This window comes from Myiozetetes cayanensis, unplaced genomic scaffold, assembly GCF_022539395.1.
Source record: "Myiozetetes cayanensis isolate MyiCay16 unplaced genomic scaffold, myiCay2020 scf28, whole genome shotgun sequence".
Classification (NCBI taxonomy): Eukaryota; Metazoa; Chordata; class Aves; order Passeriformes; family Tyrannidae; genus Myiozetetes; species Myiozetetes cayanensis.
The window spans coordinates 1,686,533-1,705,607 of NW_026087499.1; the positions used below are offsets into that span (position 1 = coordinate 1,686,533).

Consider the following 19,075-nt stretch of genomic DNA (forward strand, 5'->3'; position numbering starts at 1 on the left):
TTAAATCTGTTCATTGATAAAGGTCTAAAAGAATGTGCAGTCCTTGGAAAGTGCAGCACGTTTCTCCATCTGTAAGATGGAACAAGAAAGAACGAGTCTGAGTGACAGCAGCTCGTTGAATTGGAGCTGGTACCACCCAAAGGAACAAGCACAGGAGAAAGTCGGTGTTTCCCAATAGGTGCCTGGCCGTGCCAGTGGCTGTGACCCCGAGCAGGACGGGAGCAGCAGCTCTGAGCACAGGGAGGAGGTGACCCCCAGTGCAGCCCAGGAGCCACAGGGACCCCGCAGCAGCAGTGCCACGGGTGAGTGACTGCTCTGGGACTCTGGCCATGCAGCTCCCCAGGCCAGGCATTGACCCTCTGAGTTCCCTGTAATGAACTCAGTTTGCAGAGTTCCTCAGTAAATAACTAGTTCATCATTCTGGTAGTAATGTTATATTTCTTTGTGTGTTGCCTCACAGAAAATGACTAAAAATACTGTCCTGACACCATTATATCAAAAGCAGCAGAGATCCTCACTTCTCATTAGTGATCAAGAATTCAGTCTCAGAACACAGAACCCAACCAGCCTCAGAAATTACAAAATTGTTAACATCATCCTTGTCTCAGCAACTGAATCCCCACTTCTCAGAATAGCAATCCACATGACAGGTTTATTTTTACAGTCTGTAATTCTAGGAACAAGGAAGCAGAGAGATGAACCTCCTCAGACATTTTCCATCTCATTCCTAATGTTTACTATGTGCTTAATAAAATCCAATCTTGTAGAAGAAAGACTTCCTTAATTTCTTTATTAGCTGTGTTCTTTAGCATTTCTTCCCAATATTGATCATTCCAGTTTCAGGAAGCTGAAAGCTCCATGCAAAGGTTGTGGGTGGTTTTTCCAGGTCCTCCTGCCTGCATTGCTTTGTCCCACTAAAACTGCTCTTGAAGCCAATTCACACTTCCCTCTGAGTTTGCATCTCTGGATGTACCATCTCCATCTTTGTCTCACTGAAACATTAACAGTTGTTCTGTCATGAAAGGCCCAGGTGCCTCAGGTGCAGTTCCAGACTGGACTAAAGCTGGCTGGCCAAGCAGACACCTCCAGACATTCCTACTTCCCCATCACTGCTATACATTCCTGTGCTTGCAGCATTGACCCCAAGGAATGTACTTGTGCTCTGTTGGATTATAACTGTTTTTGTGAATTGATGCAAACATCCAACATTTTTGTTGTGGTTTGTGTTTGGTGTTTTTTTCTTCCCCCAGAACAACTTGATCAAGAATTGTTGAGTATCAGATCAGATCTGGACCCAGACAACGCACGTGATTCAGTGGAACTTTCTCCTGAAGAAACACCAGCTGAAATTATGCTTGGAAAGGTAATGAGTGTCCTGAGATGCAGACAAGGTTTCACTGGTCTGAGCCTGCATCAGATAAATTGCTCTGGTGAGAAATGCTGAAGGTCATGATCATTTCAAGCCCACTGGACCTCACTCTGTCACAGCTGATTTTTACAGTGAAATCACAGGACACATCTGCCCTTGCTTTGGATCTATAAAGGCTTCTTTGAGCTGAAAGATCCTGTGTTCTTCTACATTTCCCACAGTTTCACTCTGGTTTTCTGCTGTGTGGTTCTGTGGTTAAACCAAGTGTGGTGACAACACACCAGACAGGGCAGGAAGAACATCTGGGAGAGGTCAGACCTGGGCCATATTCCACAGCTGATGTTCCCTGTGCTCAGTGTGTCCAGTTTAGTTGCAGATGGGGTAGGGCAGTGTGTGTGCAGTGTGAGCAGGCACAGCCTCTGTTCCACTGCAGTTTCTCCATTTCCATCAAAGCCATGTCCTTGTTTTCAGGTCACGGAGGGGGAGGTCGGACCCTTCAGCTCGGTGAAAGTCCCGGTGCTGTTTGTCCCAGCTGTCCCTGGGGACGTGAGGGCAGAGTTTGTGATCGTGTTTGACAACCCAGACTGCAAACCAGTGAGTGATTTGTGAAAGACTTGCTTCAAAACACCGTGTGAAAAGAGTTTGAAATCTTCTGGTCTGTGCTTTTCCCAAGATTTATGCAGTATGTGGTTTGGTGGGAGGTAACTTTGTAAGTCCTGCCCTTCCTTCTGATGCAGGATGCTCGTGACACCTCCCCATTTCTTAAATTTCTGTGCAAATAATCCTGATATTCCCATTTTATCAGACATCATGTTGGAAAACACCTCATGTCCTGGAAAATGTGGAAGTGTTCTCCCCTATTCCCAATACACGTAGATAATTTTCTTTCTGATATATCAGAATTGGAATTATTTAGCAGGCAGTAGTGAAGCTGATGTGTGAAAGCTGGAAGAGATGACAACTTCAGTTACCACTTCAGCATATTTTGATTCTGATTTCATTGGAAGCCAAATTCTGCTTGGAACAGTTCACAGAAGCTTGCCAAAAAATAAAGACAACTTCCCCAGCAGCTCAGTAGCCAGCCTTGGCTCTCCCCTCAGTCTGCAGAAGGAGCTGCAGGTTCCTGCTGAGGCTCTGTGGGCACCTTCTCCTGCAGGATCCCGCTGTGCAGGGCTGGCTCTGTGGGCACCTTCTCCTGCAGGATCCCGCTGTGCAGGGCTGGCTCTGTGGGCACTCAGGGAGCACAGCCCTGTGCCTGTCTCTGCTGGCTGATCGAGCTGCAGTCCCAGGGGTTCTGCATCCCCTTCACTCCACCTAAATGCACTTCAAACATTTCAGTGTCAGGGGCAGATGCTCTCCCTTCATGTTCTTTGTCACAGAATCCAAACCAAAGTACAGTTCCTTTTATCTGCTGGACACCCTCACGTCTCAGGTCTCCTTTAGAGATGATTTCTCTGGCTGTGCCCCCTGAAGAGCCCGTTGCAATATGAACAATAGCGTGTTCTGCTGGGCTGTAGCTGTAGCTCTGTGAGGGTCAGTGAGGATCTGGGACTCCCAGAACTAACCCCCTGTGGTTTGTGCCCCTCCAGCTGTGCTTCAGCGCCGTGGGGGTGGCTGTGGACGTGCCCATCTGGGTGCCCACCCCCAGCGTGGATCTGAGGATCTGCCTGTACGACCGGCTGTACCAGGACTGCGTGACCCTGCGGAGCAGGTGAGCTGCCCGGGCTGCTCTGGCACTCCAGGGGCACAGCTGGGCTAGAGCCCCGAGTTCCACACTGCTGGACCCTGCACTGGGCTGTGCTGCTGGCCCAGATTCCCAGAGCAGCCGTAGCTGTGGAGTCAGTGCACACCTTCCCACTCCTGGGAGGTGCCTGTGCTGTTCTGTTCGGTGCTGTGGCTGTGATGTCCCCAGGGAACAGCAGCCCCACAGTCCCATCATGTGGAATTAGCTCCCTAAACAATAAGGAGATAAATGTGTCTAAAACTAAGTGCACTTTGGGTATAATTGGGTCAGTCAGGAAATTTTACAGAATACTATTTGTTGTTTCTCAGCTATTTTACCTTTAATGAAAGTCCCTGAGAGACTTGGGAGACTGAGAGTCTTTCCAGACTTGGGATAGGATGCTGAATAAATCATGCACTTACTGTAAAATGGGAAGGATTCAGCTTTTCCTGACCCCCACAGGCCTTCAGCAGAGCACTGGAGAGAGTGACCAAACACTGACTGACAGGGGGAAAATATCTGGGTGTTTCTGAGCCCAGCGTGTCTGAGGACTGGTTCAGTTTGCACTGTGACACAAAGGGAACGTTCCAGCTCCTTGGCTTGCAGAGATTTCCTGCTATTAGAGTGGTTACATGAACATTTAATTGTCTCCAGGTGCTGGGTGTCTTCCCCCAGCCCAGCACAGTCACTGTGGGATTCTTATTTTAACAATTTGCATTTCTTAGAGTCTATTTCAATAGGATTGGGGTGGGCCTGTGGGAGGGTGGGGGAGAGATTGGTTCTGTGGAAGGCATCCATGCTAAACCTCTTACCAGAATTACAGACTGCAGAGATTCTTCACAGTTGGAAAGAAATGAGTAAAGCTGTTATCTCAGAAATTCAGCTTACAGATATGACAAGCACAAGTTGTTATGTAAGTGATTTTACTTGGTCTAGATAACCCAGGGATAAAACTTAGAAGTGTAGAAGCAGAATAACTCCCCTAATAAAACTGAAGAGTTCAAGGGGATCCCAAAGATAGAACCTGTCAAATTTGCTTAGGGCAAAACTTCTTAACTGAGGGAAAAATCCTGCTGATATTTTGCCAAGTTTCACTAAATGAAGAGCATTTAATATGCAGTATCCTGTCCTGGGCACCTGGGCAAGTCCAGGCTTTGATTTATCACCCAGTTCTCCCTCATTAGGGAAGCCTGTTATACACTCATACAGTTCATGTGTAACACTGTCTGTTGTACAGTCAGCTGGGATGGAATTCCATGCACTTCAGGTGCAGGAATGTCACATACCAACTCTTTATCCTGCAAAAGTGGGCAGATTTCATCATTCTGTTGTGGCCTGAGGAGTTCCTCCCTCTGGTGGCTGTTGACACTTTGCTGTGGCACCTGGAGGAGATTCCTCCTGGAGCCTGCCTGGATCTCCCTGTCTGTGGCGTTGTCATCTGTGGCAGAAGTGGAAGATGAAGTTTTCAAGTGACTCAGATACCTCTGGCACTGGAGTGCCCCAGCAAGCTCTGGTGGATTGCAAATTATTTGTTAATACTGATTTTGTTCTAGGGTTTTGGGGCTTTTTTCTCTGGTCATATAGACCCCAGTAATCAAGCAGCACAAAGGGTGAAAGTGTCTTATCAGAGTCCTGTTCAATACAAATCACTTTGAAAAGTAATTTCTTTGGCAGGTTATAATCTACACTGATTTAATGAAGTAGTATATAATTCTCTTAGATTGTCAACAGTCAGAAATCATTGCAGGCTCCCAGTCCCACATGCTGGAACTGTTGATTTAGAGGAGACCATCTGGCCTGACAGCTTGGAAAGCAGTCCAGGCAAGGAGAATGACAGGCTGGAATATTTGTAAATTGCTCGGCAATTTTGCACTTAGGCATCAAATTCCAAACAGGGGCTGTGCTGGGATAGGGCCACCATTCAGGAAACAGGGAGAGGTTTCCTGCTTCCAGTGTGCCATTGCTGGGGCAAATTGATCCCCAGGTTTAGCAGAGGAGCTGGCAGGGCCAGCTCAGCCATGCTGGGACTTCCAGCCCTGCAGGAGCTCTGCTGTTAAAGGAGAGGTCACAAGAGATCCGTGAATTCCCATCTGTTTAAAGAAGTCCCCAAGGTTCCAGTCACCCTATTGATCCAGAGAGAGCCAGTGTGTGCTAGGAGCAAATAATTAGCTGATATTTCCCAGTAACTTGGCTTTGCCTCCCCCCTGACCTGAGTCCCCGCTGTGCTGAGCTCTGGTGGCTCGGTTTGGATCAGCTGTGTGTGCTGTTTGCAGTACAGCTGGGTTTGTTTCAGTACTTCCCAAATCTTGTTTGCTGTACTCAAAAGAGACACGACTGTGTGAACTTGCTGTAGCAGTTTTCCATGCCCTTCATTTCCAGAGGCAGCTTGGGATTGTTCTAACCACCATGTGGAGGTGCAGGGGGTGTTGCTGAAGTGGCCCCAGAGCCACCCAGGCACGTCTGATCTGTTTGCAGAGCAACCACCACGCTGCGTTTCAAGTTTGAGGTGTGCAAAGAGGTGAGCAAGCACCTGGAGCTGCTGCCAAAGACAGGCTACATCCAGCCCCAGTCAGCCTTCAGTGCTCAGCTCAAGTTCCTGCCCAGGTAACCAACACCACCCCAAACGGGAACCCTGCGGCTTTCAGGGGTGCCAGTGGAAGAGCGGAGCAGAGGTGCTGTCCCTTCCCCATGAGCAGGCTGTGCTCCCCTGCTGGGCTGCTCCCCTGTCTGTGGGAGTTATTCTCAGCCAGGAGAGAGCTTATTGAGGCAGGTGGCTGCTTCATGGATCACTGATTAAATAATTTCTGGACAACAGCTCCTGTGCTTCTAATTAAGGTAAGAATGGTTGGGCTTCCTGTCCATCTCTCTCCTCCCCATGCACATTGCACTCCAAAAGCTGAAGGTATTGATCTGGAATTTCACGTGACATTTTATGTAACATCATCCCAGCAAGTTTCTCCTCTCCATTTCATGGTACATCTACATACACAGACATAACTCAGTGGTAGGAAACGAGGAATTCCAGTTTTTAAAAATTTAAAGACAAGAGCTTCTGTTAACCACTGTTAATTTTATTTACCTCATCATTGCCATCCTAAAGAATTTAGTGGGACATTTCACATAGAAATTTAAATGAAAAATGGATTTAATTCTGGTGCACAGCCAAATACTTCAGCAGCTTTGGCAGTGATTGCTGCTGCAAACCTGCTGCTGCTTTGATGTAGGTTTTGCAGTCCCATTGATGTATTTTGGATTCTCACTGATGTGCTCAGCATTTCTGGGTTCTGCACTGAGAGTCTAATCACTGATTTCAAAATTTCCACCAGGTTAGTATTCAAAGAACTAAAAGTATTTACAGTTCTTCCAACATCTCAAATCCCATCAGATTACAACAACTGTAGCATGATGACATATTTGAGTTCCTCAACTTCATCTGCTCTAAGCACTGTTCCCCTCCCGGAGTGGATGGAACCAGAGCTTGGATTTAGAGCCTTAATCTTCCTTTAAAAAACGGGGAAGCTTCAGAAAGGAGATTTGATGAGATTAAGGCATTTCTGACACACAAAATAAGTATCTGGCTGTCTGAGGGGACAGATCAGTTAAAGACCTCGTGCAGGGAGGAGCTGAGTGTGTGGGGAGCACGAGGAGTGGGGAAGGGCTGAGCTGGTGACACATTTCTGTGAGGCCTCCTCAGTGATTGGGCATTATGAGCTCCACTAACAGAGCAGCTGCATTAAAGGTGACACCAAAGGCAAGAGAAGCCTCCTCAGCAGTGGCAGCAGCTCCCAGCTGGCTGAAGGCCTGGGAGGTTCTCCCCGGTGTGCTGTGCAGGGGGATGTGCTCAGGCAGGTGGCCCAGCACTCCCCTTTGGGTTTGGGCCAGCCTTTTCAGTTTGGGCAGGTTCCATGCCTCATCAGAGGGAGGCCTGAAGGGTTGCAGGACCTTCTCCCCAGGGCACAGCAGCTAATTTAGAGTCTACCCCACTGTCCTTTCAGTCACAATTATTTCCCCCCTCTGGGTTATTTTGAAATAGATTCATTTCTCCTGCTCTTCCAAGTCCTGTGGCAAAGTGAAAGCTGGTGCTGCTTTCCTCCCTCGTGTTTAACCCCAGTTCCCATCTGGAAAGAAGTTGCCAATACCTTTGAACATCACCCCTATTGCAGAATAGCAGCAGCGAGGTTTTGGATCACCATGGTGATGAGTGGGAGTTATTTTATTCATTACCTGTTCTTTAACAATACAGTAAAGAATTGCATGTAATTCCATGAGTAGTACTAGAACATGAGCACTGTGGGGACCCAAGAACAGGAAACAACTCACTCTGGTGCTGGGAGTCACTAAAAATAGAGCAGCAGGGCTAAAAATGCTCCAGGTTTGTATTGGCTTGGCTTGGAGCTCTGCAGTGGAGCTTGGGAGAGCAAGAGGCTTCACCTGCAGAAAACCTGCATGTTCCTGAGGAACTGCTGATCTGCTCTGTCACCAGCCCTGCTGGGCTCCAGAAGAGCTCCCTGTATTTCTCTGGCCTCAGACAGGCTGGTCATGGACAGCAGTGCCCCCAGCAAACCCTGCCTGCTGGGGCTGGGGGCACGCTGAGCCTGCAGCAAGGATGCACAGGGTTTATGTGCTGATTAGAGAGTAAGCTTGTGATTTTTCAGAATTTTAAATGACTGGATGGCTTTTTAAAATAGGATAAATGGATGCTGACCTCAGTGACCTCCCCTAAAATCCTGCACGTCCAAAATCCTGTCGTTAAAATCAAAAAAACTCCAATGTTACTGTGCAAGGTCAATCCATCTGGTGTCCCTGGCAGCCACCTTTCAGCCCCTGCACTCCTGCTCAGAGTGGGTGCCAGTCTGGAGGAAAGCTGGGACAAACCCAGAACATTCCTGGCCTGACTGCATCCTCGTTGTCTCGGTCAGGAGGTGGGAGGGACTTCAGAGGTCACTTATTTTTGACTGGAATTTCCTTCTACCATTCTTCCATTTTCCATGCACATATCTGCCATGCAAGATTTTAATTAGACTTCCCTACACAGGAGGATTTGAGGTGGATTAAATTAAGATTAAGCTAAGATTAAAAATTGTGAATAATAAAACTTTTAGGCCTTAAGTAGCAGGTTTGGGTTTGTTTTTCTTTCTGTTCAGAAATAATCCATCAGAAGTTTCTTATTCCCCTTAGTGAGAAAACAGCCACGATATTTTAATAACACTGACTGTACTTTTGGGTTTTCAGGCAGTCTCTTCCTGAAGATGCAGGGAACTATTTCAATGCAGAGACAAGAATCCTGGAGGTGCCAGTGACAGTGGTGATCGTGGACAAGGTGCTGTTTGTGGTGCTGCTTATCAGACTGACAGTGCATGTAAATCATTCTAGAGAAGCTTCACTTAACCTTACCTAATCTTACATTGGCTCTTTACTGCTTGAAGTTTGATGACAGGAAAAGATGCTCAAAGTGCTGATAGAGATTTGATGGTTGCAACATAGAAAGTCAAATCCTTCCTGGTCAGTGCTCACCTCACACGTCACTGGCAAGGACTGAGGAGAACAAGTGTTCTGCAGTTATCCTTTTGGGTGACATCTCACTGAAATCCTGCAGGTGGAGGGTCTCATCTTGTGCTCTTGCATTTGTTTCAGGCTAGAACAGCCAGTTTTACTGTCCATGCCATCGTCTCCACGTCAGATCTGGAACTCAGTCCCGCAGCAATCGACTTCGGGCACTGCACCATCTACGAAGCTGTGCAGGCAAACGTCACGGTCACCAACAAATGCCTCCTGCCACAGGAGTTTGGATTTGTGGGGCTGCCAGAGGTATGTGGTTATCCCAGCACTCCTCCTCTGCTGTCAAAAGAGATGTCAGGGTCATGGGAGCGTGTGTCGATGGTTCTGTGCTGCTTTGGGTAAACCCCACTGTGCTGCACCCCCTGCCTTTGCCAAGCAGTGTAAACACCTGGGGGGAGGTTTTGCTGTTCCTTTATCAGAATACCTGGTTTTTCACACCAACAAGAGTCCTCACAGAGCTGCTGGTGCTCCTGGGGCACTGTGAAACAGGCTGGGGATGTGGCTGTGCCCTCGAGGCTCAGGATTGTGCCAGCTGGCACCCACGTGCCCAAAGGCTTTGTCTGTAACCAGGATGGCTTTTAAGGCATGCCCAGACTGCCCCCTGGGAATCATCCTGAGCCACTCCTGGGCACTTTCTGACTGACTGTGAGTTGATGTGGAAGCCAAATTAATCACAGGAGCTGCTGGTTTCGTGTGGGCTGGGTCTGCTGAAGTATTTTTTGCACAAAGTTGGCTGTTCAAGCTCCATAATAGCAGGATGATCACAGTGTGAAATGGTTTGGCACATTGGCATCAGAGTTAGAGGAACCTGACATTTAATTAGGCATTCTCCTGTTCTCTGCTGGTTTAGGGATTAAAATCAAGGAGGGAGCTGAAAGAAATTGTTAACTTCAGCTCTGTGAAGGCTTCACTTCCCAGTGTGTGTTTCCTGATGAGCTTAAAGTGTGATGGGGAGATGTTCTTGAGTCATCATCAACTCAGACACAAACCACTGTGCAAGTGTGGGGATTAAACTGGCCCTGTCACTGGGCAATCTGCTGCTCAAAGACAGGGGAACTGCTGGGATTCTTATCAGATTTTGTTCAGTTGTCTAAGAAGAGTAAATAAACATTAGAGAAAGGTGATTACCATAGATGGGAAGAAGCTGGGGAAGGGATTCTCCTGAAGTCTGAGCCAATGGATTTAATCCCTTTTGAGTTACTGAGATGAGAAATCTGCACTTCAGTCAGACTCATCACAAACTCAGACCAAAACTTCTCTCTAGAAGGTTTCTCTTTCCTAGACACTTCCACATTTAATAACAAAATTTGCTTATCTTACCAGTAATATCTTAATTTATTAATAAATTGATAATGTAACTAATAAGTTCTTATCCTGCCGTTTTGAAGTTTATTGAAGTTCAACCCAACGATGGATTTGGAATTATTCTTCCCCTGGAAAGCCTGACATTGGACGTGATCTTTAAAGCTACCAAGGCCAAAGAGTACAGCTTTGAGCTCACCTGCACGACAGAGATTAACAGGTGTGGGAAGAGACTGGATATAGGTGATGTGGAAATCGAAATCCCAAGGGACTTCCACTGCTAAGCTGCTCCAGAAATCAGAGCCCTGGCTGCTTTGAGGAGGGAAGTGTGGGATAGACACGTGAGGCCAGTGGGAATTCTCCAGCTGACAAGAGTTGCTCGGTGCCTGTTGGTTTCAGCCTTGGCTGACACTTTTGTCTTTACTGAGGTGACTTTTCCTCCCCCTCCTCAAGTTTATCCTTGTCCAGTTTCCAAGCTCCCAGGTCACCCCAACCTGCAGAACCACTGAAGGAATTCTTTTCTGTACAAATGCTTCGTGCATTAGGCTAATGCTGCTGCAACAATCATGGCATAAACTTTGGTTTGACTGGATGTGTTTCCAGAAGTTCACAGAGGAAGAATTCAAGCAGGGACTCTGGCCAATTGTGCATTAAAAATAGATAGTATTATTGTTCATCTTTAGGCAAAATTCCCATTGCAAGCTTGAAATTCTGCTTAAATAGGGACTACAGGATTAGCTCCCTATTTTCCGGGCTGATTAAGACACTATTTTATGCTGAGACAATTTATCATGTGTTTATTTTTAGACAATTCAAGCTGTCATGCAAAGCAGTTGGAGTCCACCCACCTCTTGAATTGTCTCATTCCTTGGTTCAGTTTGCTGCTACAGCTCTGAACTCTGTGTCTGAAGCCACACTGGACGTGCTCAACCCCCACGTGAGTGGGAACAGCCTCATCCACGCTGTCCCTCGCATCGGCTCCGGGGAACCTGCCCCAGTTGGACCCACTTCCTTTGAATTCCACGTGCCAGAGGATTGTCCCGTGACAATTACACCTGCTGTGGGAACTGTGCTGCCTGGGCAGGTAAATTCACTTCAGATGTCCAGTGTTCTGCCAAATCTTGGATCATCACATCTCCACAAAGGCTGTCGCTTGGGAATGAAGCTCAAAACACCAATTATTATTAGAATAGCTGGAATATTTTGCATTGTTTGAAATAATGGTTTAAATCAGACCTGAGGGTGAACCACCAAATGTGGCTAATGCCTTCTGGGAGTGTTCACATTCCCCCAGTGTTGTCACTGGGACCTATTTGAAGAATGTTTAAATATCAGAAGTGCCGGTCGTGTAGACCCAGCCCGCTGTGACATCCTGGCCTTGCAGGGAAGCTGTGAGTGACCTTATCCCGAGGCTCCTCCCGTCTGTGTGTGAATGCTGAGCTGTGGGGGGTGTGCTCTGGGAGGGCTGGGCCGTGCCCCCATCCCTGCTGTGCTCTCCTCTCCCCAGAGAAGCTCCATCCGCGTGTCCTTCCGCCCCGCGCTGCCGGCTCAGCTCGTCAGGGAGGAGGCAGCTCGCAGGCTGAGCGCAGCAGCTGTGCCAGAGGCAGGAATTCAAGTAAGGAGTGCTAAGAACAGCACATGCTGCTGGTCTGCCACTTCCAGAGATTTGTTTCTCTGGGTGGTATTTTTATCATAAAATTATCTGCATATTAATGAAGCCCCAGCTCGTGGTCCGTGCAGGACCTGCCTGCAGAGGACGAGGGTGGGACTGTGCTGTGGCAATAATTTAATCTGCTAACCATTTCCAAAGCATGCCTAGGGGATTTTATGGCAAATGCCAACTGCAATACTCTTAAAACAGACAAACAAAAAAAGCTTCTACCCTTCTTGCAGATTTACAGCATCCTTGGACTTTATGTGCAACCCTTGGGTCAGGTCATTTGTGACCCCCTGTGGTTGTCCTTAATTATGAGATAATAGGTAGAATTCCCTTAAGATACAGAACTCCTCTCTTAAGAGGGGGTAAAATATGTCCATTTTAACTTAATTTTACGTTATTGGAAATGTCTGTAAATCTGCTGTGTCTGTGGGCTGTCACCATAGTCCTGCTGTCCCTTGCTCTGTGCCCTCTGTCACCTCCTTGGCTCTGTGTCCTTGGGCTGTGTGTTTGTCAACTCGTGTCTTGGTCAGATTCCCAGTGGTGACCCTGAGTGTCTGGTGGACAAAGGGAAGAAAAATGACAAGAGAGAGGGAAAGAAACTGAGCATTTCCATTCCCAAAGAGCCTGAGAAGAATGGAGGCAGGAAAAACCTGACTGCTGTAAGGAGCTCTGGAGAGCCAAAACCTGAAGAGTTAAATCCTGAGTAAGTCAGCAAAAGCATCTTGTACTACACAGACAACATTCTCTTCAGAAGTAGTTTAATAAATCTACTAAAGATGTAGGTAGACAAGAAAGCAAACTGGAGAGGGAGCAGCTTGAGCTGTGTTGCAGAGGCTGTTTCCAAAATTAGTGCTACTTGAGAGCCACACAGCTGTACCCTCTCATGTGAGGCAAAGAATCCCTTTATGCATCAGAAGGGTTGAAGACTTCAAAGAATCTGTCAGGGAGCAGGAGCTGGGGCTGAGCGTGGCTTGGGCTGAGCCTGCCTGGGCTTCAGTTAAAGGGCAGCTACAGAGCTGGCCTTGCTGACCCCCAGAGACTGGGACCACTAAACCTTTGGTGAGCAGAACAGACAGAACCATCTGATGGCCCAAATGCACAGCGTGGAGTGCTCTGGGTTTGAGTGGAGGGTTTGCACAGCCCATGGCATCAGTCACGGTCACCTGCAGTGCTGGCAGTGAAATCCTGCTGGGAAACGGGCACTGGAACAGTCACTGGCCAGGGTGTGCCCCTCAGTGAGCACTGGCACCACGTGCTGCCTGCAAATTTGGGTTCCTGGATGCAAAGTCTGATACTTGAGGTCCCTGGTTTAGCAGATAATTCACCTTCTCAGAGCCACGTTTCTGCCTAATCTGAGGAATGTGGAAGTAAATACATACTGAAGCACCAGGGGGTTGGCTGTACTGGATGTATTGATGTTTTTGACTAAAATCCCATGTTCATTGCAATCCAACAATTACAGTTTTTAAATACTTTCAGTAGAGGTCATAAAACAAAATTCCTATTTTAAAGTATTGCTCACATATTGGACTAGAGGGATGTGATCCTGGGTGTTCCCATGTCATTGGTGCAGAAGGACTGGAAGACACTGGAACACTTGCTGTGTTCAAGCAAAGGAAATTGTACTGAGGATTTTGCAATCTTTAGGATAACATCTGCTATCTGGGTTTATAGTTTTTGTTCTCTTTTGGCAACAAAAGCCAACCACTTTGGGGGGTGGGTCCATTACTGACAGTCATTTGGTTTCACTGTTACATCCAATTTTCAACGTGTAACTAAGAAACAATAATCACAGATAGCTCAGTAGATATTTATTTGGTGTTTTTCTTGCTCTCTCACTCACTGAGATGATTCTTCTTCCTGGATTCTCTAGTTCTGATGCTTACAGGGCAGCCCAGGCCTCCCTGATGAGGAGTTTCCGTGGGAGTTTTAAGAAATACATCATTCCCTGCTTTGTTGCAAGTGGACAGGCTGCTGGAGAGAAGGGCTCTGGACACCTGAGCTGCAGGTATTGCATCTGATAGTCCAGAAATGCTGGGGGGAAATGGTGGCAATTTATTCCCCTGGGGGAGAAACTTGTTTTCTGCTCTGGATTACTTCATGGCTCAGCAGTACAAGCTCGTGCTCACAGCCCACCAGTTGGATAAGAATCAAAGACACGAATATCAAAGCAGCTCAAAGAATAATTGTGTGAAAACTTTGAAGCCAAATAGTTCATGGCTCTGCCTGGGCCCAGAGTGAGCACCAGGAGTCACGTGTGGGGCTGTCACTCCCTGCAGTCACAGCCTGTGAGAGGAGCTGCTTTCTGGCCACAGCTCCTATTGCTGAGTGCCCTTTTGCTGCCTGGCCCCCTTTGCTCTCTCTGCAGCCCTTCCAACACTCTGTTCCTGGAGCTGCACTGCCCAGCTGTGGCCCCTGCTGTCGTGGTCACTGGTGACAGCGGGGACAACGCCGTGGCCTTTGGTGACGTGGCTGTAGGTATGGAGCCTAACTCAGGTGCTGGGTGCTCTCTGGCTGACAGGAGGGTCCTCTGAGCACAGTTTTGTGTTTTCAAAAGCCAGGAGGGAAATTAGCCCTTAATAGGTATTTGGGTGGGAAATGAGGGGCCTGTCTGGCCAGCTGAGGCCCAGGAAACAGCAGCCTGGATCCCAGGCATGGAGCTGGGAGCTCGACAGCTTTGAAAGCATCTTGGGGAGCTTGGCCTGGTGCCTTGGCCAAGGACAGGGAATGAGTGTCTGGCCCAGGGAGAAGCAGGAGTGAGGAGGAGGAACGGGAGGGCAGGGCTGAGCAGCATCACTGCTGCAGCTGTTTCCATTCCTGGCAGGCCACAGGACGATGAAACGAATTCCACTGCAGAACATCTCCCCAGGGAAGGTGGGGGTATCCTTGAGTGGGACACACCTGCCATTGCCCCTGCCTAATCCTCTGCCTCTGCCTAATCCTCTGCCTCTGCAGGGGTTCTCTGAGTTGTTGATGGTTAGTTCAGACTGAAGACACATAAACAATGTGTAGAGTCTGTTCTTATGTATTTTTGCTCAACCTTTATGAACGTTTTTCCTTGAGTTGCACCCTTCCAGCTGGGATTCTCAGCTCTGAACCCCAATGGCCCCTTCCTGTTGGTGAGGGCAGTTGGGATGCTTGAGCCAGGTGAAAGTAAAGCCCTGGTCATCTCTTTTTGTCCAGATGAGGATAAATGGGTGAGTAGGAGATACAACAGCAGTGGGGGGAAGAGGAGAGGGATATGAGGGGTGTGTAACTCATGTGTTACCAACAGGGATGAGACTCTAAGTAATGAGAAAACCTTTGCTGCCCCTCCCAGCATTTGGGTTTAGTGTCTGTGCACTCCCCCCAGGAGTTCTGTAATGGCCCATTTGTGGGAAGGGTTCTGTTGGAGGGGTGGGAGGTTTCCTTCAGCAGATGGAATAACCCAGACGTTCCTCCTGGCAGTTCTTTGAGACCCTGGACATCAGGATGGCCAGTTGCACCCTCAGCCTGCACCTGTCTGGGCACGGGGTGGTGCCAGGCACTGTGTGCTCCGTGGCAGGAGTGCTGGACATGGGCTATGTCATGGCCAGGGAGCAGGTGACCTCCACAGTCCAGGTGAGTCCCTCTGCACACCGGGAAGCACCTCGGGGATTGTGGTAGGGAGGAGGTCGACATGAATTGTCTCCTCTCAGATTTTGTCCAAGTCTGGCAATGACCAGGGTCTGTTACTTGGTGGAAGACCCTTGGAAGGAGCCTGGTCCTGCTGGGGGTGGGGGTTGGTGTGGCACGTTTTGGGCAGCACTAATGTGTGTGTCCCCAGCGGCACCTGGGGGTGTTGCAGCAGTGCAGCAGCATCAGTTCAGCCAGTTTGCCAGCTGTGGACCCTCCAGGCCTGGGAATCAACTCCCTCGGTGCTAATGCAGCTGTGTGAATGGATGTCCCCAGGTACAGAACACTTCCAGCCTGACCCTGCCCTTCTCCACACAACTGGAGTCGCTGTCACCCACCCGGGACAGAGACCGGCAGAGCATGCCAGCCTTTCTCAGCCCCTCTGTGCAGAGAGCAGAGGTTGTTGGTAAACCTGGTTCTTCCTTTCCCCTTTTCCCTTTGCTGAGGACTCAGGCAGTGGAAAGCAGCATTGCTCTGTCCTGGTGGGTCTGCACAACTGTCAGACCTGACACAGCATTGAAATTAAAGCCCTCCTTTGGCTCCCCAGTAGGAGCTGTGCTGAGTCCTTCAATATGGGCAGCTGTAAATTTATGCAGCCTCAGCAAATTCCCACAAGGAAGGAGATATTGGTGTTTAAATAAACCCACACAGTAATTGCCTGTCACAGATTATATTTAGGGATGTCCATCTCTGTGAAAACACATCAGAATATAGGAAGGGTTTGGTGATGCTACCTCAGTTCCTCTGGAGGTGAATTTATTAAACTGATGGATGGAGTTATCTGGTGTTTATAACAGTCTGTTTTGCTGCAAAGCCATGTGTCAGCTCTCATTTATTCGCTGTTCCAACAAAAATTAGATGGGTTTAAAATTTATGGGGAAGTAAGATGGACTGTCCTCCTTCCTTAGCTGCACCCTCGTTTTTGTTTACCAGGAACACAGAACTACAGTGGCTTAAGCGTGTTCAGCGTCTCTCCAACAGAGGGGGAAATTGAGGCTGGGAAGAGCCAGGAGTTGGTGGTCACCTTCAGCCCTGACCACGAGAGTCTGTACTACTCTGACTGCCTCAGGGTCCTGCTCTTCGGCAAGGTGAGCCCTGCTGGGTCCTGGGAGCAGTCTGGGTGTTCCTGCCCTGGTGCAGGGAGGGGAGGGCAGGCCTGGGGCTCCCTGACCCTTTTGGGTTTGGATATTCGGTCACTGATTGACAACAACGGCGATTCAGGCCTGTCCCCCCCTGCAGTGGGGGGTGGGAGCTGAGAACAGTTCTGAGCGGTCCCTGCAGGGAGGGTTTCACAGCAGGGGATGGGGGGAGCAGGCAGGGGACAGGGGAGCAGGCAGGGGACAGGGGAGCAGGCAGGGACTGGCAGGTGCAGGCAGGGGACAGGGGGAGCAGGCAGGGGAAGGGGAGCAGGCAGGGGACAGGGGAGCAGGCAGGGACTGGCAGGTGCAGGCAGCGCCAGGAGAGGGGGCTCGGCCGAGGTTCCATCTGGGAGCAGCCCGGGATGCACGTCCGGATGGGCAGGTGGTGGCACTGCAGGCACCCCAGGCCCTGCCAGGACATGGGGCCAAGAGCGAGGGCAGAGTGAGCACTGAGGCCTGGCAGCAGCGCCGCACACAGGGCAGGGACTGCTCCTCCCCACGGGCTCTGTGTCTGCAGAGACCTCTGGCACTGGCACTTGGAATGCAAACCCCGGTCAGCCACAGCTGGACACTCGTCCTGCTTCACGAAATCAGCCAAGTTTGCAACAGAGAAGTTTTGCCTCCTTTGGTGATGTTTGTGTAAACAGTTTGTGCAGCCCCTGCTGGGAAACGGTGCCCAGGAGTGCAGGGTAGGGGTGGGCAGGGACAGGGACAGGGACAGGGCTCCTGCATTAGGGAGGAATCCTCTTGGCCTGGATCATTCCATGATTCTCATGCCCCTGGTGCTGCTGTGGCACTGAGCTGTCACTGCACTGAGCTGCCACTGCACTGAGCTGTCACTGCACTGAGCTGCCACTCATCCCAAGCTCTGTTCCCCCCCAGCAAACAGCCCACGAGATCCCCCTGAGGGGAGCGGCGCGGGAACACCCCATGTTTGTGGAGGGAGGGGTTCCCCTGGACGTGCCCGTGGAGTCCTTGGCTGTAACATCATCTGTGGCATCCCAGGAAGCACTGAGAGCAGGTAAAGTGCCACCACTGACACCTTGTCACAGAGCAGGGGGTGATGAGACGTGGGAATGCTGGAAAACCAGCATGGAACTTGATAAACAAGCAACAACTGCAGTTTGCGATTGCAAATTATGCAAAACCTCCTTTTCCTGAACTCCTCCCCGGCTCTGTAAGAAGGATCTCCCTGTCTGTGCCAGCTCAGGAGTTTGTGCCACAACACACACTGGTTTTAACCCCTCCTGATGCGATTTCTGTTCGTTCTGAGCTGAAATGGCTCAGGCTGGGCTGTGTCTCTCTGTTTAGAGCCACAGGAGCCGGTGAGGTCCCTCCTCCTGCTGCTGGAATACGTGGATGGAGCGGGCCCTGCAGAGCCAGCCCGGGCAGAGCTCAGGGTGGGGGCTATGGACACCCCCCTGCTGCCAGCCAAGAAGGTGAGGGAGAGGAACCTGCAGGTTTGTGTCGGGTGCTGTGGGCAGTGCTGGCAGAGTGCAGGTGGCTGCTGCTGCTGCTCTCTGTCCAAAACTCACTCTGTAAATCACAAAACAGCTTTTGGGTTTTCTGGTAAACTTTACATCATAAGAGCAGCCGTGTTTGAAAAGGTTCTTTTTGGGGGGCTAATACAGGAGGTTAAATAAGTCAGCAACATCATTAATGTAGCACTTTGCTTCCCTAACAATGAAAGACACAATTTGAGCCCAGAATTGGGTTTTGTGGCAGCACTTTGTGACAGCCATGAACGAGGGGCAGGAGCAGTTTGAGGGGGGCATTGCGGGCTTCGCTAATCCGAGCTGAGCAGGGGAGGTGCCGTGTGTTCGCAGGCCGTGGAGTTCAGCCTGGCCTCGCTGGCGGAGCTGGAGCGGGCGGGGATCGCTCTGGAGGAGGCGCGGGGAGCGCTGGACCGCGGGCAGGAGCGGAGCGTCCGCGTGTCGTGGGCGCCACCTGCAGACCTGCAGGTGAGTGACAGCCACGGGGACACGGTGGGGACACGCGGGGACACCTTTGGGGGATAACTCCTTACAGGCACCCAGAGCCAAAGTGCTGCTGCTGTCCCTGAGTGACCCCGAGAGGGAACTGCTGCATCCCACTGGCACAGCTGGTTTACACGGATCGCTCTGCAGTGCTGCTCACATTTCTTTGTGCCATTCCTTTGGCACATTCCTGGAAGCCAGTGGGGCCTTTTGATTTCCCACTTCAGCAGCCCCGTTTCCCTGGCTGTTCCTGCCTTTTTGTGTCCCAGGGGCTGGGTCTGAGGTCCCAACATCTCCACAGGGCCGTGACTGCCCCTTCTGATTCACCTCCGTGGGCATTCATGGGCACTGGAAGAACTGAGTGGGGTGTGTGGGATGGCAGAATGAGTAGCCTGTTCCAAAATTAGGAGGTTGCTGGTGTCACATGCAGGGAGGGCACTGGAGTTCCTGGCAGGGGGTCAGGTGGACACTGTGCCTCTTGGTAAGCCCTGGCTCTTGCACAAGCTGCAGCACTCACTGGTGGCTGACAGGAGCCGTTTCCTTCCCCGTGCTCTGCTCTTGCTGTGACAGGGAGCACAGTCAGTGGCACTCTGGGGACAGAGGCTTAGTCACTGTCAGACCCCCCTGCCTGCAGCTCGAGCCCTGCTGGGAACAGCAGAGAACCAGCACGGCGGGGAGGGGCAAACCTGAGCA

The 19,075-nt window shown here is 50.0% G+C and overlaps 1 protein-coding gene across 7 annotated transcripts in view; it reads left to right on the forward strand.

Moving 5' to 3' along the window:
• CFAP74 (cilia and flagella associated protein 74) overlaps positions 1-19,075 on the forward strand; it is a 39,510-nt gene that overhangs the window by 17,545 nt on the left and 2,890 nt on the right. For 5 of the 7 annotated variants that reach the window (XM_050322188.1, XM_050322186.1, XM_050322185.1 and 2 more), the window contains 21 exons: positions 179-302; positions 1,251-1,363; positions 1,841-1,963; positions 2,959-3,080; positions 5,568-5,696; positions 8,325-8,412; positions 8,727-8,900; positions 10,040-10,173; positions 10,761-11,037; positions 11,461-11,568; positions 12,144-12,316; positions 13,487-13,621; positions 13,982-14,091; positions 14,438-14,493; positions 14,691-14,810; positions 15,061-15,213; positions 15,544-15,673; positions 16,201-16,355; positions 17,289-17,427; positions 17,718-17,845; positions 18,233-18,367. In XM_050322188.1, coding sequence (XP_050178145.1) covers positions 179-302; positions 1,251-1,363; positions 1,841-1,963; positions 2,959-3,080; positions 5,568-5,696; positions 8,325-8,412; positions 8,727-8,900; positions 10,040-10,173; positions 10,761-11,037; positions 11,461-11,568; positions 12,144-12,316; positions 13,487-13,621; positions 13,982-14,091; positions 14,438-14,493; positions 14,691-14,810; positions 15,061-15,213; positions 15,544-15,673; positions 16,201-16,355; positions 17,289-17,427; positions 17,718-17,845; positions 18,233-18,367 — 2,826 coding nt within the window. Of the gene's footprint in view, positions 1-178; positions 303-1,250; positions 1,364-1,840; positions 1,964-2,958; positions 3,081-5,567; positions 5,697-8,324; positions 8,413-8,726; positions 8,901-10,039; positions 10,174-10,760; positions 11,038-11,460; positions 11,569-12,143; positions 12,317-13,486; positions 13,622-13,981; positions 14,092-14,437; positions 14,494-14,690; positions 14,811-15,060; positions 15,214-15,543; positions 15,674-16,200; positions 16,356-17,288; positions 17,428-17,717; positions 17,846-18,232; positions 18,368-19,075 lie in introns of those variants that run through there. The other 2 variants (XM_050322189.1, XR_007629789.1) reach the window with 2 other exon arrangements.